The sequence below is a fragment of the Physeter macrocephalus genome, chromosome 10, assembly GCF_002837175.3.
Source record: "Physeter macrocephalus isolate SW-GA chromosome 10, ASM283717v5, whole genome shotgun sequence".
NCBI classification, from domain to species: domain Eukaryota; kingdom Metazoa; phylum Chordata; class Mammalia; order Artiodactyla; family Physeteridae; genus Physeter; species Physeter macrocephalus.
In genome coordinates this window covers 5780703-5807390 of record NC_041223.1, presented here as the reverse complement: position 1 = coordinate 5807390, position 26688 = coordinate 5780703, and the positions used below count along the sequence as shown (strand labels likewise).

At 37.0% G+C, this 26688-nt stretch overlaps 2 protein-coding genes across 6 annotated transcripts in view; one reads left to right on the top strand and one right to left on the bottom strand.

Annotated features, from left to right (window-relative positions):
• The window catches only part of PRKN (parkin RBR E3 ubiquitin protein ligase), a 1334302-nt gene extending 1333488 nt beyond the window's left edge, over positions 1–814 (bottom strand). Inside the window, exon 1 of one of the 2 annotated variants that reach the window (XM_028494771.2) lies at positions 717–814. In XM_028494771.2, coding sequence (XP_028350572.1) covers positions 717–723 — 7 coding nt within the window. In that variant the 5' untranslated portion in view covers positions 724–814. The remainder of the gene's footprint in view (positions 1–716) is intronic. The other variant, XM_028494769.2, reaches the window with a different exon arrangement.
• The window catches only part of PACRG (parkin coregulated), a 527628-nt gene continuing 501245 nt past the window's right edge, over positions 306–26688 (top strand). For 3 of the 4 annotated variants that reach the window (XM_024122630.2, XM_055087409.1, XM_055087410.1), the window contains exon 1: positions 930–1444. In XM_024122630.2, coding sequence (XP_023978398.1) covers positions 1301–1444 — 144 coding nt within the window. In that variant the 5' untranslated portion in view covers positions 930–1300. Of the gene's footprint in view, positions 705–929; positions 1445–26688 lie in introns of those variants that run through there. The other variant, XM_028494776.2, reaches the window with a different exon arrangement.

The following is a 26688-nucleotide window of genomic DNA, read 5'->3' as shown; positions in this document are numbered from 1 at the left end:
TAAAAAAAGTGGTTTTTTGTTTGTTTTTGTTTTGTTTTGTTCTTTGCAAAATGAATCGTTAGTTCACTATGCGAAAGTTTTGAACCTTGTTATCACTGACTCAATTATTCTTTCATCTCAGACCTCTAGGGAGAGATTTAGAAGACAAAACCCAAGGGAGCAAGAAGTTTAAATCCATCTGCAGGAATTTGTTTTGACCTCAACCATCGTCCCTAGGCACCGTCCATTAGAGTTTAGCGCTTCGCGAGTGTTTCCCTTAAAGAGTTCTCCGGAGAGTGGGTCCCAATCTGTCCTAAGCGGGAAGACAGCCTCCCAAGCGCCCTGAGGGACGGAAACCGGGGCGGAAGGCAGGGCCTTTCCACGGGCCCTCGAGGTCCGGCGGGCTGTGCGCTCGCTGACGGACCGCGGGACGCATCCTTCGCCTCGGGCAGCGCCGAGGCGCACGCCAGGGTCCCTCGCGAAGTTGGCTCCAGGGGGACGCCCGTCAAACGAGGGCCGGGTGGGGGCTTAGGACACACACACACTTATTCTCCAGGGCCACGGCGGGCACCGGGGAGCCGGCGGCGCGGGCTGAGGACGGCGCGGACACCGACACCCTGCCACGGGCAGCGGACACGGGCGGCACCCCAGCGTCCCTGTCAGCCGAGGCCCGGCGCGGCGCAACAGCTGGGCGCGGGGCGGCGCAGAGAAGCTGTACCTGTCAGGTACCCACGTACCTATCATGGCCACTGGGCAGTTGGAAGCTGCCGGGCGAGCAAGGGCCTACACGCACGCCGGTGCCCGCCGGCGCCTCACACGAGCTGCACTCCCGGGTTAAATTGTCCAGGAAGCCTCTCCCCCGCGCCCGCCCCTGGGGGCGCGCATGCGCAGAGGGGGCTTAGCCCGAGGCCTTCTGGGAGTCGTAGTTTTAATGCGTAGTCTCTTCTCCTCAGGTCGGTCGCGGCCGCCCGCAGTCGGCCGCCCGCTGCCCTTCCGGCCTGAGGCCTAGCAAATGTCCGTCACAGGGAGGCAGGGTCATTCGGCCACAGTGTTGACGTGTCGCTTAGCAACCGGGAGGGTTACCTTTGGAAGCTTGTTGCGGCTCTAGCCTCGGTCCTGCCCTCTTCGCGCCCCTCCCCTCCCCTCAACTCCCTTCACCTGGGAGCTGCCAAACATCTGGATCAACTTGGGCACTACGAGGGCGTGAAATTCTACCAGTAACGCGCCTTTTTACATTTTTTCCCGACCTCCTTCTCACATCCGTAAAACTCACTGATTCTTTTACTACACGTTTTATGAGAACAAGACATTTTCTAGGAAGATGGTGGCAGAAAAAGAGACCCTGAGCTTAAACAAATGCCCAGACAAGATGCCGAAGAGGACCAAGCTGCCGCTCCCGGTGCACCAGCCTCACTCCCTGGTTTCTGAGGGCTTCACAGTCAAAGCCATGATGAAAAACTCAGTCGTAAGTGATCTTCCTGAATTGAATGCACTCGCTCCGAATCAGGGGACACCAGGTTGTAGAGGATGGCTGGCCCTAGGATGGATTCTGAGCCCATATCTAGGGTGGTCTTTGCCAATAATGGCAATTACTCGGCCAGTAACTGACGGTGCCCAACAGAGTGTGGAGGTCCAGGCTAGGCTGCTAGAAGGGATCTCGGGCAGCTGATGTACTGTGCCCGTTTCTAAGCACCTTCCTAATAACTCACGGTTTCTAGACCACCTAAATTTACTCTTAAGCTATTTACACAAAGAAGAAAGATCCCCTTTACTTATTGATTCCTAAACTGTCTCACTCAGCAAAAGGCCTTATAGAAGGAGAGTTCTTAGAAATCATAAACTCTCTTGCAAAATTTAACGTGCTGATGTACAGCTGGGAACATAAACTCAATTAACAGTAAGAAATTTCATCAATCAACCTAGAAATTTTTAGAATATCCTAGCATTTCTTCTAACAACACTCTCACAGAATGGCATGTTAGAGTACTAAAAAGGCAACTTAATAAGAAGTCTATTTCTAGATAGATCTTTTTAAACTATTAATTTTAAACAATCCAAGCTTCTGTTCAAGTATCTCTGCCTATTAATACAATTCATATTTCATTTCTACTGTTTTGTGGTAGTAAAAATCAATTATTCTCAATATGATTAGGAGGAAAAGTTTTAAACTGCACACAAATGGTTTGGGTACATGCATGATAGTTTAAAAAAAAAAAAAAACAACTTTTAATTTGGTATGCTACACCAGGTTTTACTACTGAGTAAGCACCTGTCTGGGAATGAGATATTCAGTACTAAATGCAGCTTTCAAATTTGTGTAATTTACACTCTGGGAGGATCTGACTTATTGTAGAGCAACTAAATATGTTAAATGAAGAGCATTGCTTTCCAGTGTCACATTATTTGTTTTACATAAATGTTGCAAACCTAATACCTTATTCCTAAACCACATCCTTAAAATACTTGAATGAAACAGATCACCTTTAGACCCTGAGGCCAAATTCCCATGTTGCTACACAAAATGAAATTCTGGTTATCAGAATGTGTCAGTTGAATTGCAATAGTTAAAATTCTTAGAAATAGACTAAAACTTTCTGCTTGTTGTAACTGCAGTCCTTTTGCATGTATTTCATGTGAATAGGTGGTCATGGGAGTCAATATGACTAATTTATCAGCAACACAGAATACCATAACATTCAAGCTAATTATTTCTTTTTTTCTTCTAAACAGTATATATGATTATAATTTTAGTGATTTTTTTCAATGTTATATTTCATGTAAAAAATTGGTCAGATTCTTTTTTTTTCTAAACCTATATTTATAATCACGTTTTCTTTTGAAAAAACATAGCTTTTCACCTAAAGTCATAATTCTGGAAAATCAAGTATTTCAGTATTGACAAATGTAACAAATATGCTTACAAGACTCAAACAAAAAAATTGATTATGAAGCAGCCTTCATTATAAACAACTTATTTGAGATAAATTATCTTTTTGTTTCCATATACTTAAGGAAAATCCCTTAGTGTAATATTTATGTCTCCTTTGGGATCCTCAAAAGAGGATGAGTCATTCTTTCACTTCATTTAGTGGAAATCATAATTGTTAGATGCAAACATTATTCATCCATCCATTCATTCATTCAATCAACGATAGGTTTTTTGTTTGATTGTTTTTTGTTTGCTTTTTAAATCTGAGAACTTGCTCAGCATAGTTCTGGGGATTTGGGATCAGCAAAACAAAGTCTCAGTCCTTAAAACTCCAAGGAAAACCACCACTAACAACAATGGTCAAGTCTTGATAAAAGAGAGAGACTGTTTATACAAACTAACTTCAGTGGTACAGGAAATAAAACCCTTCCTTTTCGTATCCAATATTAACATTTCTGCCCTTGACAGTGTAGACCTTTCAGCATTACATAGTCAAAACACCCCTCTTTCTTAAGGTTTATTTCTATTCAGTAAATAACATGCCAATCTCCAGCTTTTCTTTTCTTTTTTCTTTTTAACATCTTTATTGGAGTATAATTGCTTTATAATGGTGTGTTAGTTTCTGCTTTATAACAAAGTGAATCAGTTATACATATACATATGTTCCCATATCTCTTCCCTCTTGCGTCTCCCTCCCTCCCCCGACATCCCACCCTCTAGGTGGTCACAAAGCACAGAGCTGATCTACCTGTGCTATGTGGCTGCTTCCCACTAGCTATCTAGTTTACATGTGGTAGTGTATATATGTCCATGCCACTCTCTCACTTTGTTCCAGCTTACCCTTCCCCCTCCCCATGTCCTCAAGTGCATTCTCTACGTCTGTGTCTTTATTCCTCTCCCGCCCCTAGGTTCTTCAGAACCATTTTTGTTTTTTGGTTTTTTTTAGATTCCATATATATGTGTTAGCATACAGTGTTTGTTTTTCTCTTTCTGACTTACTTCACTCTGTATGACAGTCTCTATGTCCATCTACCTCACTACAAATAACTCAATTTCGTTTCTTTTTATGGCTGAGTAATATTCCATTGTATATCTGTGCCACATCTTCTTTATCCATTCATCTGTCGATGGACACTTAGGTTGCTTCCATGTCCTGGCTATTGTAAATAGAGCTGCAATGAACATTGTGGTACATGACTCTTTCTGAATTATGGTTTCTCAGGGTCTATGCCCAGGAGTGGGATTGTCCAGCTTTTCTTAATTGCAACTCCTTGTTCCAAAAGCCAACCCTCAAACCACTTTTCTAGTGTTAGGGCTTGCCATCAGTTCCTCTTTCCAACACGCGCTAATGAAGTCACCATTCCAGTGCACTTCCCGGGAAGACTTGTAGAACTATATCCTAAGGAGGTATATGGAGACTCCCAGTGTTTCACTGAGGGCGCTTTAGTAATATAAGTATACAAGCTTGTTCATAGACAGATATGATCAGGTGGGCTGTGCACGTCAAAATCCTTAAACAGTCATAATCTATGTATGTGAATGCAAAATTATTTACAAAATAATGATAAATGTTAAGTAGCTAGTTTTTTTTTAAATCCCGATGTCAAGTGTTCTTCAACTGTAAGTAGTTCCTTTACTTTGCCTCTGTGAAATTGTTGTTGCATTCTGTATAGAAACAAGCCATGACAAAAGTCCTGCAATCAGAGAATAATAATCAAATTCATATTATTATAATGTTTGACTCAAAAGAATGATAGGAGATGTAGAATTTGAAGATTTCCTAGTTTATTTTCCCTTTAAAGGCCTTGTTTGTGGTCTGATAGAACCTATAACCAGAAACCAGTAACTCAGTGTTGTACCGGCTTCTTTCTCAACAGGTGGTAGTTGCTTTCTGTGCTAACCTACCTTATCATAGAGCAAGTTAGGATATGGGCCTGAGGTTATGATGAATGAGATGCTGACTTCAACTGAAGCTTTATACTACATCTTTCCTTTTCAGTAGACTATAGATGTTTTATGCTCAAAGTCTATGGGAATGGGAGAAATAATTCTTTAATATTACTTTCCTTACATAGAAACTTTTATACTTACTAATTCATTCAACACATAGGAGCAATGGTCAGTATTTATGAATTATATATTAAGATGTTGATTTGGCTGCTGTAACAGTGACCAAATAACAATAGTTTAACTAAGATGGAAGTTCTCTCAGAGTCCAAGTTTGTAGGCAATTCATGGAGACTGGGCACTACTTCCCCATGAGGTAGGTCCAGGGACTTAGGAGCCTTGTATATTCTTGTTTTGCATCCTGCAGGATGATGTCCTGAGTCCAGGTGAGCTCACCATCACCAGGGTCAAATCCCTACTCTCAGGATGGAGGAAATAAGAAACAGAGTGCTTCCTTTTATGAGCATGACCCAGACACAGCACCCCACTTTCATTCACTTCCCACTGGCCAGAGTTTAGTCATCGGCCTATATTTTCCCTTTTTGCAAAAGCCTATGAAAGACTGACCCTTGCAGCAACTCTAGGCCCCCATACCTCTTCCTTCAGGAAAAGGGCTAAGAGTTATATAGTTCCAAAAGGGCATAATCTCCAACACCTACTTCATGCAAGAGGAGAGAAAAATGAGTAAGGAGCAACCTGCAAGAAAAAGTAGGAAAAAATGGAGAGCAAGCAGCATGTTCCAGAAGCTGCACTCATCACTTTTGCTCAAATCCATTGCCAAACCTAGGCTTATGGCGACAACCACTTACAGGAGAGGCTGGGAAATGTAGTCTCTGACAGGTAGCTCTGTGTCCAGCTAAAACTTGAGGCATTTCATTACGTCACGAAAGGAAGAACAGAAATTTGGGGTTTATTCGAAGTGTCCACCGTGAGAGTTAAATATTGCTAGAAAAGAAAAGAAGCGGGACAAGTAAAATAATTACAGTACAAATAAATGCACATGTATGGTAAGGCTTACAAATACCTACTTAGGACAGTGGAAGTGCTAATGACGAAGGGACCAAGTGACAATAACCTCATTGAGACCCTCATTACCTTTTGTCTAGGTTTTTGCAGTATCATCTAAACTGGTCTCTAGACTCCATTCACATATCAGTTGATTGCCTCAATCAACTATCAGTTGAGAGTTGATTATACTATTACACTTATCCTTCCAGTACAAAGTTCTCTTATTATTGCTGAAAGCTTTTGGAGATCATTGGTTCTTATAGCAAAAAATCATGGTACCTCCCCAAGACCAGCAAGGCCTTCTGTGATCTTACCCTATTCTATGGATTTAATTTCATCTCCCACTATTCTCATTTGCTTCCACCAAATTAAACTGTAACTCTTCATTGCTTTGATTTTGCTTGTGTTGTTCCCTTTGCTTCAATGCCCTTCTCCCTACATATCTGCAAACACAAATCCCTTCCGTCATTAGGTAACAAATGATCACTGACTGTGCCATACACTCTTTTGGTGCTGGAAATCTAGCAGTAAGGAAGAGGCTAAATGCATGCCATCAAGGAGCTTATATTTTTGCAGCCAGCTGAAAGACCAACTGCTTCAAGATGACTCCCCTAATTCTCTTCCTCAACCAAGATGGAAACTTATTTTTGTTCATTGTTTTCTACCACGTATTAGAGTTATGTCTACCCAAGTTTTACCTCCTCGAGTAAATTCCCTGTGAGGTCAGAATCTGTGTCCAAGTCGTTTTTCTCATCCTAACAGCACCTAACCGTGTACTCAATAAATATTTGATGAATGAAGGAAAGCAATTCTACACTTTTCTGTTATCTCATCGTTTTCCTCCTGTTGTTCTAACTGTTATCTGTCTTTAGTTTGTTTGTTTTAAACCACCCTCCTCCAATTGAGGAGCCCAGAAGTTCCCTTTAAAACTCAGCCAGATGATGACATTGCTCACTTCAGATCCTCAGGTGGCTCATGTTAGTGTAAAGCTGAAGTTTTTAAGCTCCTATAAGGTACTATGTAATCTAGCTGCCATTTCTTCTTTATATGTATAACTTAGTACTTCCTCCCTCCCTCGTTCTGTTCCATCCACAATTCTTGAATATACCAGTTACACAGCTGCCTCAGTACCTCTGCCCTTCCTGTTCCCTCTGCCTGAAATATATTTCCCCCTACATATCACCATCTCTTGATCCTTCAAATATTTGTTCAAAAAACTAACTTTTTAGTGAGGCCTCTCCGACTATTTAAAATGTCAACCTCTTAATAACCCCCTCCATCCCCGTTTCAGCACAGCCATCTTCTTTCCCTTTGTTGTATTTTTCCATAGACACTGATCATTCTCTAATATTAATCTAGTTTATCCTATGTCTTCTTCCACTACAGAGTAAGCTCCTTGAGGGCAGGGAATTATTACTGTTTCACTCACTGCTGCATCTCCAGCTCTAGAAAAGTTCCTGGCACATTGTAGGAGCTATTATTTTTTGTCAAATGAATTAATGAATGACCATGTTTTATACTATAATTAGCAATCATCTTCAAATTAGCAACTTCAAGGAAATGCTAATGGTGTTAAATAAGTATAAAATATAGGAATGAGAATAATTTACAAATGTTTTATGCCATTTTTAATTAGCTTCTTATTAAAGTTATACATGCCCATTGTAAAATGGTTAAGTGGCTTGGCTTAGTAAAGCTCTCTCCTATTTAATATTACAGGGAAAATTTTAACCTTTTTTTCACTAGTCCTCTTATAATTTCAATGTTTTATTTTAAAGCTTTACTTCATCTTAATTCATTTTGGTTTAAGAAGTGAGGTATAAATTTTATTATATTTTTTCCAAATTGGTCAGAAGTTGTTACATTACCTTTCACATATAGTTAAACTGGATTATAAAAAAAAAAATCTGCCTATTTAATTTGAATGCTCTGCCAGTGCTATATGTATATTAATGATAGTGGCTTTGTGTATGCTTAGGGCTCATCATCTCTATTCCATTTCTCTTTCTAAGCAATCCTATGTGGAGTCAGGGCAGACTTTTTTTTTTTCCATTTAGCATATAAATCTCAGACAATTTAATTTTTTGTTGTTGTGAGTCACCTATTAAATGGCAGAGCAAGGAATGTATGCTATATTACTAGATTTTTCTAACTGAGAACAATCCTCTCTTGATCACTTTTTTTAGACTTTGGTAGATGCATAACATGCAAGTGGAAAATGTACACATATCACTTGATAAATATTAAACCAAACACACTGGTGTAGCCAGAACCCAGATCAAGAAACCTTACCAACACCACAGAACCCCTTGAGGACCTTTCCAGTCACTGCCCATATACGCCCCAAGCTAACCTTATCCCAACTTCTGTCAACAGATTTCTGCTTATATTCATGGAATCATAGAGTATGTAGTTGTTTTATGTCTGACTTCTGGGATCACCATTGTGAAATTCATCCACATTACTGCATATGATCACAGGTCCTTAATACTCATTTCTTTCTACTATTTTCACATGGGAATATAACATAATTTATTGATCCATTCCTGTGTTGATGAGTATTTATGTGACTTCTAGGTTAAGACTTACAAATAGTGCTACTAGGAAAATTCTAGTATTTTTTTTAACTGAGGTATAGTTGATGTACAATATTATATAAGTTTCAGATGTACAACATAGTGATTCACAATTTTTAAAGATTATACTTCATTTATAGTTATCATAAAATATTGGCTAAATACCCTGTGCCAGTGTCCATTCCCTGTGCCAAGGACTATGTCCTTGTAGTTTATTTATTTTATACATAGTAGCTTGTGCCTCTTAATCCCCTACCCCTACTTTGCTCATTCTCCCCTCCCCTCTCCCCACTGGTAGCAACTAATTTGTTCTCTATATCTGTGAGTCAGTTTCTTTTTTGTTATAGTCACTAGTTTGTTTTATTTCTTAGATTCCAAGTATAACAGACAATATTCCATGTGATAACAGGAAGTATTTGTCTCTCTCTGTTTGAATTATTTCACTAAGAGTAATACCCTCCTGGTCCATCCATGTAGTTGCAAGTGGCAAAATTTCATTCTTTTTTATGGCTGAGTAGTAGTCTATTGTATATATGTACCACATCTTTTTTATCCATCCATCTGTTGATGGACACTTAGTTTGCTTCCATATCTCGGCAATTGTAAATAATGCTGCTATGAACATTGGGATACATGTATCTTTTTGGATTAGTGTTTTCATTTTCTTCCAGTATATACCCAGGGTGTAATTGCTGGATCATATGGTAGTTCTACTTTCAGTTTTTTGATGAACCTCTGTACCGTTTTCCACAGTGGCTGCACCAATTTACATTCTCACCAACAGCATACAAGGGTTCCTTTTCTCCACATCCTCGTCAGCATTTGTTATTTATGGTCTTTCTGATGATAACCATTCTGACATGTGTGAGGTAATATCTCGTTGTTTTGATTTGCATTTCTCTGATGATTAACAACGTTGAGCATCTTTTCATGTGCCTGTTGGCCATGTGTATGTATGTCTTCCTCAGAAAAATGTCTATTCAGTTCTTTTGCCCATTTTTTAAACTGGGTAAATTTGCTAAAAAAAATAAAATAATGCTAAATCTATGTCAAACAGCATACTGCCTGTATTTTCTTCTAGGAGTTTTATGGTTTCTGGTCTTACATGTAGGTCTTTAAACCATTTAAAATTTATTTTTGTATGTGGTGCAAGAAAATGTTCTAATTTTATTTTTTTACACGTAACTGTCCAGTTTTCCCAGCACCACTTATTGAAGAGACTGTCTTTTCTCCATTGTGTATCTTGCCTTCTTTGTGATAGATTAATCTACCATAAGTGCATGGGTTTACTTCTGGGCTGTCTATTCTTTTCCATGTATCTGTGTGTCTGCTTTTGTTCGTTTGTTTTTGCCAGTATCATACTCTTTTGATTACTGTAGCTTTGTAGTATAGTCTGAAGTCAGAGAGCATAATACCTCCATCTCTGTTCTTCTTTCTAGTACCTATTTTTGGACAACATGTGTAAGAATGTCCAGGTTGCTGGGTCCTAGGGTTTGCATATGTTTGCTTTAGTAACTATATCAAAACCATTTTCAAAATTGATTTTTCAAATTTAAACTCCTGCCAGCTCTGAATAAGAGTACCATTTGCTCTATAATATCATCGATAACTACTATTTTCTTTATTTTGCATTTTAGGTATTCTAGTGGGTGTATAATGTTATCTCATTGTGGATTTAATATTCCTTTTTATTCTGACTAATGGAGTTTAAGACTTTTTAATTTATTTATTGGCCATTTGGTTGTCTTTTGTGAAGTGCCTTTCTAGACTTTTGCCTCCTTTTCTCTTGGCTTGATTGGGTGTATTTATTTGTAATGATTCTTATTCTTCATATTTTATTCTAAATGATATAAAGCAATTGTCAAATACATGTATTGCAAGTATAGTTTCCCTGTCAATGAGTTTCCTTTTCATTCTCTTAATGGTGACTTTCATCCTCCTCTTTTTAAAATATACATTTGTGGGGCTTCCCTGGTGGTGCAGTGGTTGAGAATCCGCCTGCCGATGCAGTGGACACGGGTTCGTGCACCAGTCCGGGAAGATCCCACATGCCGCGGAGCAGCTAGGCCCGTGAGCCATGGCCGCTGAGCCTGTGCTCCGCAACGGGAGAGGCCACAACAGTGAGAGGCCCATGTACCACACACAAAAAAATAAATAAATAAAATAAAATAAAATATACATTTGGGAGAAAAAAAATGATCATAAACATTTTCTTATGTATTTATTTATAAAGTTTTCCTGAACGTATTTCAATAGTTTCACAATAAGATACGTATACATTGAGACAAAAGACTTTGAGAATAAATTAGAATGATCAGAAATAAAATAGAACAAACAGTGAAACAATGAAGTAAAATGTAATTAAAGTAGGAAGCTTGAGCTTAAGAAAAGGAGAATCAATTTTTTCATTCATAAGCGTCAGTATATTTATTGATTGATGTTTAAATTTCATTCTGAGTTTCTTGGCATCAGAAGGGGCCAAAAGGGGAACATTATACATTTCTCATTATCATAAAAGAAGTAGCCTGCCGATCCCTGTAGGGAATTCAAGCTTTCTCTACCCTGAGTTCTCAGAGAAATTGATCCTGTAGCATTTTAAATACATGCAACACACCGTATCTATATTTTTATTTCTTATTTGAAATACACTAGCCAATTTCATCCACAAAAGACTTCAGTAAGGGCCAGGTAGGTGATGTTAAAATCTATCTTGAGGAACTGGATTTTCCATGAGATTAAATTCACATGGTATATGTATGTAGGCTTTTGATGGTCCAATTTGATCCAAGAACAGAATTCACGGTGCCTACAGGAGAGTGTAGACTTTGTTTTAGCTGTGGTTGTTCTCAGTTCATTTTATGACAGTAGCGAGATGGCTACTGTTTCTATAAGGTGTCAGAGAGGAAGTGTGTGATTCTATGAGACCACAACGCCGAATGGCCTGAAAGAGGCTGGAAAGACTTCTCAAAGGGAATCTTGTTTGGTGAAATATAAAAGATGAAGGGAACTGAGGGGAAGAGTTAGGGGCAGTAGGAAAAGGCTCAGAGACAAGACAGACCAGGCTTCCTGCTCACTCAGTTTTCAATCTTTATTTAATGCTTTCTTTGCCCAAAAGAATTATGTCATAAATTCTATTCATTATATATATGTTTAAAATTCTTTAAATTGTATATATTTTATAGAATATATAAGTAAAGTATATATGTACTTTACGAAAAATATATGTACATAATACACATTTTTATAGCTTGCATATTTAGCTTGTATTGTGTATAATTATAATACTTTATATGAAATTGTACAGATTCCTTCTAACTTGCTAATATTTTACATGTCATTACAAACTCCTCTTGCGCATTTAAAAAAACCTCATAAAATTCTGTTCTCTGAATGTGCCATAACTTCTTTCGTAATTCGCCCAGGTTGCTTTCAGTTTTTTGCTATTATACATAATGACAAAGTTAATATTTTTATACAATTTTTTCTGCATTTTAAAATATCTCTTTGAAATATAATTTCTGAAGTAGAATTACTGAATCAGAGTTCTTCAGAATCTGAAGTCTCTGATGAAGGTTTGATCTATACCACTCCCTGCAATGCTTGACTCTGCCTGTTCTACTCTCTCCTTGTGGCCTGAGGCAAAGGCCTGAGGTTTCTAAGTACCCCAGGCTTGCCAGCTATCCACCTTCCCCACCTGAAGCATGTTGAGGGGATCAATATCTCAGCACCTCTGAAACCCGTTCATAATGCATATTATAAATGGATTTGAAACATCTAAGGCTGTGGTTCACAGATTGCAAATTGTAATCACCTGGGTAGCTAAAAAATGCTGATTTCTAGGTCCATCTCTAAGATCCTGATGTAATTGTTCTAATTGTGTCTGTAGTTGATTTAATTAGTGTTTAATAGAGGTTCAGAACCTTTAGGGACATAGTATTATGCTATTCAGTTTTTCCAAAGACACTTATTTATTAAGCAGTGTTCTATTCCTTGCTGATTTGTGTTATTCTTTTATTGTATTATAATTATACATAATAATCAGAGATATTTCAGAGGAAATTTTAACCAGTGTAACACAGTTTAAAGTATCATAACTCGGTAATATGTTTAGAAACTGGTGAAGCTAATCTCTCCTGTTAATTCATATCCATAATGTTGATTTTTAATTTTAATATTTTACCAGTTTAGTATTCCAGATTATCTTTTAATAATATGCGAAACTGAAACATCCCTTTGAAACTGCAAGGATCATATAAATCACTTGGAAAAAAATTGTCATGTTTTAATAGTCTTCACTTGTAGTAATATATTTTATCACTTCATGTTTATAGGTGTATGTTTTCCTAAAAATATTTATATTTATTTTATATCCAGCCTCTTTTAATCTAATAACATTCCCATTGAATCTCATGTTTTATTTTAATCATGTTTTTCTACATCTTGAACAATGTAAGTATACAAATAAGTGTGGAAAATAGGCATGTATTCATCTAGATTTTTTTTTTTTTTTTTTTTTTTTTTTTTTTTTATGGTATGCGGGCCTCCCTCTGTTGTGGCCTCTCCCGTTGCGGAGCACAGGCTCCGGACGCGCAGGCTCAGTGGCCATGGCTCACGGGCCCAGCCACTCTGGGGCATGTGGGATCTTCCCGGACCGGGGCACGAAGCCGTGTCCCCTGCATCGGCAGGCGGACGCGCAACCACTGCGCCACCAGGGAATCCCCTCATCTAGATTTTATAAAGAATAATGTTTTGTTATAATAATGTCATATTCTTTTAAATAAACTTCTAGTCTTATAGAAAAATAGATAGATCCTTGCTAAAGGATCCTCATTCCTTCTCCATCCCTGCATCCTTCCATCCCTAGAGATAACCAAGATCGTAAATTTGTGTATATCACTTCCAAATATAAGTGGTTCATAGGTATATGCATCCATACGTTTTGTAACTCTGTGTGTGTTTGTGTGTGTATAATTAAAATCTGGGCATTGTTCTTGCCTTTCCACCTGAGCTATTCGCTATTCTGTGCATATTTCTGTAATGCCTTTGAGCTCATATTCAATTCATAAACAGGGGAATAATGTCTGTATAAGTAGGAGGTTCATATGTAATCTTCCCCATGTTTTTAATATTTTGTGCCAAGTAAGAGCAGCTAATTGAAAAGTATTCTAACAGCTAAATGCAGCATGATGACAGAGTAGTACAAAACAATATGAAGTAATGCCCACAGTACCAACTTCTCCTGGTTCTGTTTGTGTTCTTGCTCTTAGAAGTATTGATACTTAGTATGAAGCCAGCTCCATCTTTGTACATCCTTACAGCACCTCCTATCATCATTTTCTTTAAAGGTACAGCACTATATTTACTCCAGGATTTCATTTTCAAAGGTTAGAAATTTAATAATTTTAACTATGCTAGTACATTTTTATCAGAATGATTAATATGTGCTCTGGTTATAAAGTCACAGAGATTTTTATGAGCTTCTTAAACATTATTTTTCCCATAATTTTTCCCCATACACCTGATCATTTCTAATAAGCCACTTTGCAGAACAGTTTGTTTTTCAAGAATATTTGCCCTGTTATAGCAGAAACACTTGTAGGAAATTTGTTTACCTGCTATATCATATTCCATCACATGAACAAGCCAGTTTGTTTATTCATTCTCTTACTGAGGGACTGTTAGGTTTGTACATTAAAATATCACATCATCCTTGGATAGGACTCCCTGCGCCATATGCCAAAGTTCACCATCTGTGGAATTGTTGGTAAGGAGGTATAGCTTCAACTTCAACTTTAATAGAGTTTGTCAAATTGCTTTCCAAAGTTTTATATTTATACATATATAGTTATATGTATGTATATAACTATATATATAGTTACCAACAGCTGTTTCCCGAATCCTAGTCATTTGATGATATCAGACTAAAAATGGTGCCAATCTGAAGGACATGAAATGTTATCTTGTTTTAATTTTGCATTTCCCTGATAACTAGTGATATATTTTCTTTTCCTAGTTAATCATATGGGTTCTTTCCTCTGTGGTGTGCCTATTTCTAGTGTTTGCTTATTTTTCCTATTGGGTTGTCTGTCCTTTTCTTATTGATATATTGATGTTCTTTATATACTCTGGATAGGTACATATTCTGGATATGAACCCAACATATTGTCTCCTAGCCTGTGACTTGTCATTATACTTTTTTTTTTTGCATTTTCTTTGATGAACAGAAATTGTAGATTTAATTTTAAATATTTATGTTTATCAGATTCTCCCATTATGTTTTGTATATTTTGTGCCTAGTTTTTGATCCTGATATATTGTTTTCTTGCACATGTTTTATTCTTGTAATGTTTACATATAGATTATTATTTAGTCACTAATTCACTTTTTGAGATGAGAGGTAAGGCTTTAATTTGATCTGTTCCATATGGAGAGCCACCCAGCTAGTACCATTTATAAATAGTAAATGGTGACTCTTTAGTCTGTCCTATTAGTCTATTTATCTATCACTAAGCCAGCATCACATGGTCTTAATTGTTGTAGCTTCGTAAATCTTGATATTTAGTAAGGCGAGTTCTCCAAATTTGTTTCCATCCTCTTTGACATTCTTGGTCTCTTACCATCTATAAGAATTTTAGAATAAGTTGTTAAATTTTATGAAAATCATTTTTGGGATTTTGATTAAATTATATTGGATGTACAGAATAATTTGGACAATAGTAATCTATTCTTAATTTGCTAGAGTTTTTGAAAAAATTGTGAGTAGTATTGAGTTTTATCCAAGATACTTTCTGCATTTATTGAGATGATCATAAGGTGTTTCTCCTTCAGTCTGTTAATGTTAGCGTCATCAGGCATTCTAATATTAAATCATTCTTACATTCTTGTACATTATTTAATCATGAGATGTTTAGCTTAAAAAACAAGTATAAATTATTGGTATCTCTTTCATTTATCAGGGAGCTAAATCCTTCCCAGCAAGCCACGACAAGTCCCTTATATTTATTTATCCAAAATTAGGTATTAACACCATGGTAGTGTCTTAGCTCAGTCTGCCATAACAAATACCACAGACTGGGGGGCTTAAGCAACAGAAATTTACTTCTCACAGTTCTGGAGGATGGGAAGGCTAAAATCAAGGTGCTGGCCAATTCAGTTCTTGGTGAGAGCTACCTTCCCTGCTTGCACATGGTCCAACTTCCCATTGTGTTCTCACATGTCCTTTCCTCTGTGCATGCAAGCAGAGAGAGACTCACTCATACTCTTCTTATAAAGCTGCTAATCCCATCCTAAAGGACCCACCCTCATGACCTAATCTCACCCTAATTACCTCTCAAAGGCCTCATCTCCAAACACCATCATCTCGGGGGTTAGGGCTTCAACATATGAATTTTGAGGTACACAAACCTTCAGTCTATAACAGATGGGGAGATGGGATTGCTAAATTTTACTCATCCTTTGGGGCAAGAGGAGGAACCTATCTTCCTGGAGTTCTTTGCTGCTAGAACAAAATGATGTTTCCATAAACTAAAACTGTCCTTTGGGGAGAAAGTTAACACTATGTATACTATGCTTTCATTCTGCAAAAATAATTTATTGGATTTCAACATGTTTTCCTTTTAATAGTGTGTTTTTGAGAAATTATTTTCATTATAAAAATGAAAACTTATGTAGGGTTTTAAGAAAATACCTAAAAGAGAAAAAGGAAAATAAATATCAAACCCCTTTTACTAGAGTTAATCACTCTCGAATTATTCCCAAAAAGCATCACTACATGCTTTTGAGTAAAATTGTAATCATCATATCATACAGACATTGTTAATATATTTAAAATTTTACTATCTGCCGTTATATCCTCGTTGCTAATTTATGCCTTCTTTTTCTTCATTAGGTTTACTTATGGTTTGTTTTGCTCTTTTTTTTCCTCTCTTCATATACTGTCTTCTGAATTTACATACGAATTCTTCTGGTTTTGACAACAGATTTTTTATTTGTACTCTTGCATTTTCTTTCTCTTGATCTCCCTTATAAAAAATTTTTACTGCGTTTTTGATTGGAATATGTATTTCATGGCTTTCTTTTAAAACACCTTTATTTGGGGAATGTCCTGGTGGTCCAGTTGTTAGGACTCAGAACTTTCATGGCCGGGGCCCGGGGTTCGATTCCTGGTCGGGGAGCTAAGATTCCAGAAGCCAAATAAAAAAATAAAATGCCTTTACTTTTAATAGATATTATTGGTCTTTTTATTAAAAAAGACATGTAATTTTTTTTTGCTTTCCTCTTTTGTATGATTGTTGTTTGTGAGGGATTATTTTCCCTGTTGGTTGGGGTTTTATGGTCATGTTTTGATCATGATTTTTTTTATTAGTAGATTTGTTGCTTGATGGTTATATAATTTGGTTTCTACAGTTTTAGCTGTTTGGAGTTTATTAAAGTTATTGGTCTAGAATAGGATCATTTTCTAGAAATGGTCTATGGAAACTTGAAAAAAGACTTTTATTGTCTGTACTTATTCTGGATTGTTAATTCCAGACAATTTGTCTAAGAGCAGAAGATTACAAAGAACATCTGTATAAAAGTATTGTAACTATTTAATGTTATGGTATGAGTGATAAGGATTAGGTCCATCTTAAACAAACTCAAAATAGGCAGATATGTTTTGGTATTTCTTCCTGTTTATTTTCTGTATTTCTATTTAATAGTCCATGAGACAGTAATTTCTCCTAGGTTATCTAAACTGTTTGAAGATTTTAAAAACATAACCAACTGCTAAAATCCACTTATATCATTAAATGTTTATGGCTCTGGTGATTTTGATCAGTAAGGAGAAAAATACAAAAGAAAACAAGTTACAAACAATAACCGGAAAATAATGGAGAAAACCACGTCAAGATGTATTCTTTTGCTTCTCCTTAGTTGTGTCAGAGGACCTAGCAAATTCCTGCTTTGGAGTTCTGAAAATGACCTAACCATGGGTCACAATCTTTACTCATACTTACTTGAGGGATCTAGAGTACTAGAACCTGCCTATAGTATTTCAATTATTTTATTTTCTGGAAAATATGTATTTATATTTCAGTGTGTATATTTCATATTTAAGTCCTTAAAATGAAATTTTAAATAGAGGATCCAGGAAGACCTGTTGGTTTTGCTTCTGCTTCCTTAATAAGAATTAACTTAAAAATCCAGCTGTTACACTGGAGATGGGGGAGGGGGGATGGTGCAGACTCATTATTAATCAGTAACCATGTATTGGTGTGAAGCACACCGAAGTTTAATGCATAGGATGACCATTGATTTTGTAGGACCTGGAAAGTGAGGCAAGAGTCATTTAGGTTTAATATTTGCGATACAAGAATTGAAACTCTGAAGCAAGTGTAAGATAATTCAGTTAGTCTGTGGTAGAGTAGTGTTATGTTCAGAGAGATTTACTTTTAAGTTTTCCATATACATTTAAGAATCATAGCCTAAACAAAAATTTCAGATATTATTATACATGAATTTACTTATTTACCAAAATTACTATCATTTAGGGAAAAGCATGTGAATTGATTATATTATAAATAATAATTATGTCATATAAATAATAATTTATATTTTAGAAGTATCTTCCTAAAACAATTCAAGTTAAGGTCATTGTTGTAGCATAGACTCGGGAAAGTAAGACTAGAAAAAATATGCTTATATAATAAATGCAAAATAAAGTAACAAGTACAAGATAGATCATGGCTAACTACCTTCCCTTTGTGGTTTTTACTTAGAACAGAATCCACAGAGAAATATATTTCACAGATTGTCTGTTCTAAATCAAAGTAGATATGAATAAATAGTCCCTGAGACAAACAGTAAATCCTTTACCAAATCTTATGTGTCCTGCACTTCGTATTTTAAAAACAGTTTATTTTACATGATAAAACTATAACTTTATTTCAAAGTTAAGTAAAATTGTTTTCACATGAACATAAAATATTATTTTAATTTAACACTGTATTATACTCAAACATATTTTAGAATTTATATAATGTAGTGATTATTGACACAAAACAGCAACAGTTGTATAAAATAAATATTAGTTCTTTTAAGCAATAATGAGGGATGCCTCTGTATATGCTTTAATTCCCTTTGGAATTTCTTGAGTAAATGATGTATCATATTTACTCATGATTACACTAGATCATACACACATTCACCAGGATTTACATACACAAAATTATCTCTTGTTACTTTTAGGAGTAAATGAAAATGTTTTAAAAGAAATTCATCAAATATAGCTTTCATAAGATAAGCGTGAAATTTCAGCGGCCAGTGTCTTATAACTCTTTGTCCCTGTGCCTCTCAACACTTTGCACAGCGTTCTAGACATCAGAGATGCTCAGTTGTATTTCTTGTTTAAACCTACCTTATTTTGTGAAAGTAATTGTACTGCGAATGTCCACCTACACCTGTTATACATTTCCTTCCTATTCATCACCTATAGAAAAAATATTGGTGACTGATTGATAAGAACTTCCTTATAGGTAAAAGAGACCTTCTCTAGATCACATTCGGCCTTCTATTTATATGAATAGAAGCTACTTTGAATTGAAACTTGTCAACACTTGATACTTCAATAAAAATCACAGGAATGGTGTTTTAGATCAGGACCTATAAAAACCAAAGGAATCAAAAACCTTGGGAGCATCTCAAAGGCATGAATCAGCACCAGTGTATTGCATATATTGGACATGACTGAAATACTTCCAGTGACTTATGTAGTACAGACACGAGGTTTATCCAGAGCTAACACTGGCAAACCCAGAATCAACCAGATTGATTCAGTCAGGGTAGGACTTAAGATGAGACAGATCTGGGAGACAGCTTAACAGGATTCCCCTGAGCCAGCCAAATATTTGAGTCAAAATCCAAATCTACAGTCCCAAAGACCAAGACCCAGACCCAAGCAAAAAAGGATAGGAACAAGAGGCAGGAGGCTCAGAGAAGCCATAAAGGTACTTAAACCCTTAGTGTCCTGTTGGGAGACGCACAGGCTAACATCACCCTCTGGGAAGGATGAAGAGCATTCTGGAGTGCAGATGTTAAGCATGCTGAAAAATTGTGTCCACTGTCAGGCTCCTGTGGACAAGTTCAGTTGCACTTTAACTTTTACTATTCTGTGAAATAATTGGCCTGACTTGTTAATTTTACTCTGCTTTGAAACCATAGATCTCACCTCTATCCCTGTTCAGTCATCCACAAGTAATAATAAGTGACATTTGTCAGTAATGAAAGTAGGTTGGAGTGAATCTGCTGAAATATATTAAAATATTGGAAAACAAACTCAGAACTTACATTGAGTTTATGGTGAAGAGCCATATAATCTTTTCATTGTCAGTTGCTTTTCAAAGCGAAAATTATTTCTTAAAGCGTCAGCGTGATACATGCACACAGTTGATAGATAAAATTGTGAGAATAGCTTATCAGGACTTAACCAGTCGCTAGCCTATGCCTGCTCCCACCATCCGACCCCAGGCCCACACTCCTCCAGTTCTACCTCTTAACTCTTTCTCCTTTTAAATATTTTAATGCAGTTATTTCAAATGTGGAAATAATGTACTACTGTATCTTTTCTTAAAAGAGTTTAATTGAAGTACTGACAATAAACTACATAAAGTATAGAAGTGAATACATTTTGGCATACATATACAGCTGTGAAGCCATCACAACAATCAAAATACTTGTCCGTCACCCCCAAGTTTCCTGTGCCTCTTTGTAATCCCTCCCTCTCTCTCGTTCTCCTACCTCTGCTTTCTGTCACTACAGATGAGTTTGCCTTTAATTGTACAGAATATACTCTTTCTTTTCCTGGCTTCTTTTTCAGTCAGCATAATTATTTTGAGATGCATCCATGTTGTTGCATGTATTGATACTTCAGTCCATTTTATTGCTAGAAGTATTTCATTCATATGAATATAGCACAGTTTGTTTAAGCATTCAATGTTGGTGAACATTTGAGTAGTGTCCAGTATATGGCTGTTATGAATGTTGGTGCACGAGTGTTTGTACGGATATGTGTTTATCTGTCTTGGTTAAATACCTAAGAGTGGATGAGCTGCACCAGCTGTCAAGAAGTAGAGAGGATCAAAACCACATCATGTCAGCCTTACCCCGAGCTGGGACATGAAGTTATTAATGGAAAGATAAGTTCATCCTTGTCATCTTTGAGACATTCGAAAGATCTCACAGAGTTTGTACAGTATAAGCCTGCTTATTACATGAGGATTGTTCTCTTAGGCCTGTAGTATTTACATGGAATAAAAGAAAAACATAATTGTTATCTCGTTTTAATAAGTGTAAATTGTATCACTGTGTACAGCACTATTGTCATAATCTGAAAACATCCATCATTGATTTAGATATGGTATTAAGTATACAGTCTTCATAGTTTTCTCCACTAAATGTATTTATGTTTCCACTCACTGTCTCCATTACAGGTTATCCAGAAGATATTAATATTTAAGATCTCTCATTAAAAACTATGGTAGTTAGCGCTTTAACATTTTGCTTCATTTGTTGAGACTTATTTATAACTTATACATAAAACTCAAATTTATATCTGCCTTCATTTATTTTCTTTCAAAGATATCTTAGGAATCCTTCACATTTTATAAGGAACCATAAATTTATTTCAGCCAAGGACCAACAGCTAGCTTTCACACTGACCTACATGCACATATGCAATTTAGTCAGTGAATGTTGAAAATTTGAACGATAGTACATTAAACTGGAATAATGAACCAATAAAAATTTTTATAGCATTCAGAAAAATTATTTCTTAAACATTCACACTGTCGTTTTACTCATTAAAATTATTCTAGGATCGTAAGTTAGATCATGAATTCCTAAGCCTTGGAAAAAAATCAGCAGATCTTTTGTGGTGATCAAATGATTTGACCTGACTGCAAGATAACAAAATCCTGTTTCAGAAAGCTAGACAAGGCATTTGTAACTAGATTATCCGTCTTCAGCCCAGAGAGTAAAATTATTGGAAAATCTTTCATGTGGCGTCTGTAGTTAATGCTCTTCACATGTTAAATACTATGGTTTGTCACAATTGAAGTTATTACCTTCATATAGTCTCTGTCAGTGTTTGACATTGGGTTTAAACTTGCAAAGCCTCAAATGCTTCATCAGCAGATGGAAAGACTACTACAATTTCAGAGGGTTTTCATGGAGATTAAATGAAATATTACAGTGAAACAGACACGTACTCAGCAACATGGGAATCAAACGTAGTAAGTGCTCAGAAGATGATTTTTCCCAAATCTGCTGACATGTAATTGGCCTGTCCTATACACCAGACCTTTTCAAGGATTTTATAGGATTCTAATCTCCCTGATGCTTTAGCCACCCGTGGTAGTAAGTTATGTGCTCAGGAAGGCATATTAATGCCGAGTCACTAAGGTACTATTTTGTGTTTGCCTAATCACTTCATTGGCCTTTACCTTGTTTTACAAATGCACTTAATTCAGTAAGGAAGATTGCTTCTCCTAAAGTTTTTATATTAGTGAAAAGTGGTTCCAAGCCATATACATTATTTTTATTTGGATGATATATATGGTTCAAGCACTTTTATAATTTTTTCATTTTTTACTTTTTAGGAAGCACTTTAAAACTAGCATAACATCTAACCATGTTGGTATTTTCTGTTTTCTAGTTAGTGAGGATAATCCTAATGTTTTAAGTAAATAATAAAAATCTAAGTAAAAATGTTCACATCTAAGGATTTTATATTGTGATTTGGCAACTAAATGCATTAATCCAAACAAATAGAGATTATAGAGATTATTCACATTCCCATTTTGTTTAAACATCTGTGACTAATTGTCATTTGTTTCTGCTTTAATTCAGTTCAGCTGCTATAATTAAATGATGCCATTCATCTAGCAGCAGTCCTGAAATCTTTTGTATCTTTGCAAAACACAATAAAAAAGACTAAGAGTTTTCTATAAAATTCAGTTCGAATTTTTTTCTTTTAAGTTTTTAGTCTTCATCTTAATTGTGAATATCAAATAGCGCCTCTCCGAGTGATATGGGCTAATTTCAAATTTCTCTCAATCTCAAATATACTTTTCATTTTCCCTAGTCTGGGCCTAAATTGCTCTGCTTGCATTTGTAATCAGAAATTGATTGGGTTGCTGTGGAAACTGGAAAAGTGTATTGCTGGTTGAAGAAAATGGAGGTAGAACAAGTACTGTCATCATACTTGTCTGCCATCTTGAACGCCGCCTGTCATTCTCAACAGTACATTGATAAAATCTTCACCCTCCAGCCCCAAAATGCTTCTCTTCAGAATACTGTGGTCACTATTAACCCTCTAGACTGATTCTTTTTTTAACACCAAATGCCTTTGTTACATATTTAATTTGTTTCCACGTTGAACTATTGTTTTTTACACAAAATGAAATGTTTTCATTTTATTCATACCTATAAGACACATCATAGAAAAAAATATGAAACAATAAAATGTTAGTTATTGAGAAGCCAGTCATCTGAAACATTTCAACTGCTGACCAAGCAGACATAAAACTAACACAAAAAATTCAGTTGAAGAAAGTATTTTTAACATCTGGTAATAAAGACAGCCTAGAAAAAGTGAAGGTCTATTTTACATACAGCAAAAAAGCAATGTATGCCTTTTACCATGTGAAAGAAAAGCTGAACTCTAATTGTCTTTAAGGAACATATAGTTCAATATATAAATATGACATGTTGGCTATGTATAAATGAAACAGTAAGATATAGTGGCTTGGGTGTCAAAGTACCCTAGTTTTAGTTTTCTCATCAGACAGCTGTGTACTATTTTGCAAATCATTATTTTCCTTGATTTCTTACCTTCTTTAAATGAGACATTAGAAATGTATTTTTAAAATATTTGTTTACTTATCTTATTTATTTTTTTGGCTGTGTTGGTTGTTAGTTGCAGCACACAGGATCTTTGTTGAGGCATGTGGGAATCTTTCATTGTGGCGCAAGTTCACTTCGTTGCAGTGCTTGGGCTTCTCTCTAGTTGTGGTGTCTGGGTTTTCTCTCTCTAGTTGTGGCATGGGGGCTCCAGAGTGCGTGGGCTCTGCAGGTCGCGGCACAGCACGGCGGCTCGCTCGTTGAGGCACGCAAGCTCGATAGTTGTGGCGCGCCGGCTTAGTTGTCCCATGGCATGTGGGATCTTAGTTCCCCGACTAGGAATTGGACCCGCGTCCCCTGCATTGGAAGTCAGATTCTTTACCACTGGACCACCAAGGAGGTCCCAGAAATGTTTTATTTTTAAAACCTCTTCCAGCTCTAGACTCCTGTGATATGCAAACAGTTGATGCTTGTGCATGACTCTAAATATCCATAAAGTTACATTCTTTTCTTTTCTCTTGACTATCGCATTTTTTCAGCCTATGTGTAGGATTTTGAAGTCAGTTTCTATCTGATCTTGAATTGCCCAGTTTTCAGCTAGCTGTTGTATGACTGACTACTTAGTACATTATATATGGTATTTGTACTGATCCATAGATAATTATAGATGGGGGTATGTACTATACTGTAATCATTAAGAGCGTATCAGAAGCACTATACTGTAATCATTACGAACATGAACAGCAGAGTCAGACTGCTTGGCTTAGAAATCCAGCTATACTCTCTGTTTGCTGAGTTATTTCTCTCTTTCACAGTTTCTCTACCTATAAAATATGATAATCAGAGTACATACCTCATATAGATCTGGGGTATAAGCTAATATATTCAAAACATTAAGACCATTGCCTGCTAAACATATGTTAGCTATTTTTATTAGTTTGAGGATGTAGAGGTCTATACCATGACTTGAAAATAAGCCATTTTCTTAACCTTAAACAAACAAAAAAATCATGTATATGTAAAATTTAGAATTTTTTTCAAGAGAAAAATAGTACACATTATTTTTTGAAATCTTGAACATGAATAGTATTTAAGTGTTTTTCACTCAAAAGATGACGTGCTTTTGACCCAAACAATTCTAAGCTTTAGGGAAGTACTTCACGTTTTAGAGTGAAAATAAAAGCCTTCGTGTTCCTAGCCATTGAACAAAAATTACGCTACTTCTGCATAAATTGACATGGAATTTCCTTTATTATTAATATGAATAAGTGGGTAGAGGAATATTCATGGAATAAGAGAAACAGCTCCCCCAAATAGAGAAATATTCAGATGATTTCCATTGATTAAAATTGATCTTGTTGGGCTTCCCTCGTGGTGCAGTGGTCGAGAGTCCTCCTGCCAATGCAGGGGACACGGGTTCCTGCCCCGGTCCGGGAAGATCCCACATGCCGCGGAGCGGCTAGGCCCGTGAGCCATGGCCGCTGAGCCTGCGCGTCCGGAACCTGTGCTCCGCAACAGGAGAGGCCACAACAGTGAGAGGCCCGCGTACCGCAAAAAAAAAAAAAAAAATTGATCTTGTTTATAAATTTCCAAGACCAGATTTGAATTAAACAATAAATTGGTCCTACTAGGAGTAAGAATACTTTTGTTGGTCGAGGACATGTCCTTGCACTTTTTATATTGTCTTCATAAGAGTGTAGGTGTTAGGTTAAGATTTTGGCACCTGAGAGTATATCTAGGTATGGTTTCTAGGTTTTGTGAACCATGAGAATTTTCACATTACCTTATGTTTCTGAAAATATTCTTGGCCAGTGAGAAAATATACAGTAATAAAAGATCCAGATCCAACATGTACAAGAGTAAGAGTTGAGGTGAGACGTAGGAGGAGAAATGGTGGATATCATTCATTTGAGTGAATTTTTTAATACACGTATGCCATAATTTTATTTTCTTAGGAACTATCCTACCAGATTTACTATTAATTATGGTAACAAATGTTTTTTCACCACTTTGACCAGATCTGAATATACTTTGGGGGACAAGAGACATGTATTTGTTGGATATATAGAGGTAGTAAATCTACTATTCAAGAATCTTAGGTAAATAGAATTACTGAAAATTCACTTAATAGAATGTATGGTTAAGTATGAGCTATTATTTTTGCCTACAATAATATAAATGCAGCTTTAGGTATAGTATTTGTGTTAACACAGTGTTCTATTAGGTCCTAACACAGTCCAATATTAGGACTATTTTTCTTGAAAATAAACCTTCAAATCTTTGTGTGTGTGTCTTAGCTCTGGTTGCCCAGTAGTAAAACCCAAGGCAGGGATTCTTGTGCAGGTAATTTGTGAAGGGAGAGCTTTCAGGGGACACCTGTGAAGGGAGTATGTGAAGCAGGAGGGAGAGAGAGATGTGGCTCCAAGGGAAGTCTAGCCTCAGCCTGACCCTATGAAGAGGTTGCACCAAAGGTTCATTCCTGACTTGAGGCAGGGGAGTGAGGCTTTTGTGCACGAGAGCTGTTCATGGTCCCTGCAGCCGTCCGGCATGGCTACTGAGCTGGCTAATCCTGGTGGTGGAGCATCACTCACAGGTCCCTCTGGGCGAGACCGCTCCAGTCTCCCAAGCTCAGTCCTCCTGAGAAGGTGGCAGGTGTGTGCTGTCATCTGTGAAGCACCCAGGACCTCCAAGGATTTGCATGGGGCACAAACAGCCTATCACAAAGGCAAGACTTTCGTCATTTCGACATCAGTAACTGTTGATGGAGTCCATACTGTGGTGCTCAGAGAAGGGGAGTTTCAGGTGGACTGACTGAAGAGTAAGGGCACACTTTCTGAGGCAAGAATGAGAATCGGATGCTTGAGGACCATAGTGAGAAAAGGGGGCAATTACAGAAGAGCAGCTCAAGGAGATAGATTGAAAAGGACCAGGGCACCAAGAGCCTTGTGGAAAAGGACCAGGGCACCAAGAGCCTTGTGGGCAAAGGAGGAATTTAAGGATTATTTCAAGTGTCAGGCAAAGCCAGTGGAGATGGTTTACGGCTTGATGTGGTTGAGGAACCACAAGAAGGCCAGAGTGACTGGAGGAGAGTGAAGCAGGTAGAAAGTTGAAATGGTAGGAAAGGAGATGAGAGAATGGGGACTTGGAAAGTGCAGGGATTGTAGGCCTTTGAAAGGGCTTTAGATTTTACCCTGAGTGGGACAGGCCACTGAAGGATTTTCAGATAATGGTGCCATGGTAATAGGGTCACTCTGGATGTTGTGCCCAGAACAGATTAGGCCTGTGTGGGCAGAAAATAAGGAGACTTTTGCAGTGGTTAGGCATGAAGTGAGGTGACTCGGGTGAGGGTGGTCGCAGTGCATATATGGAAAA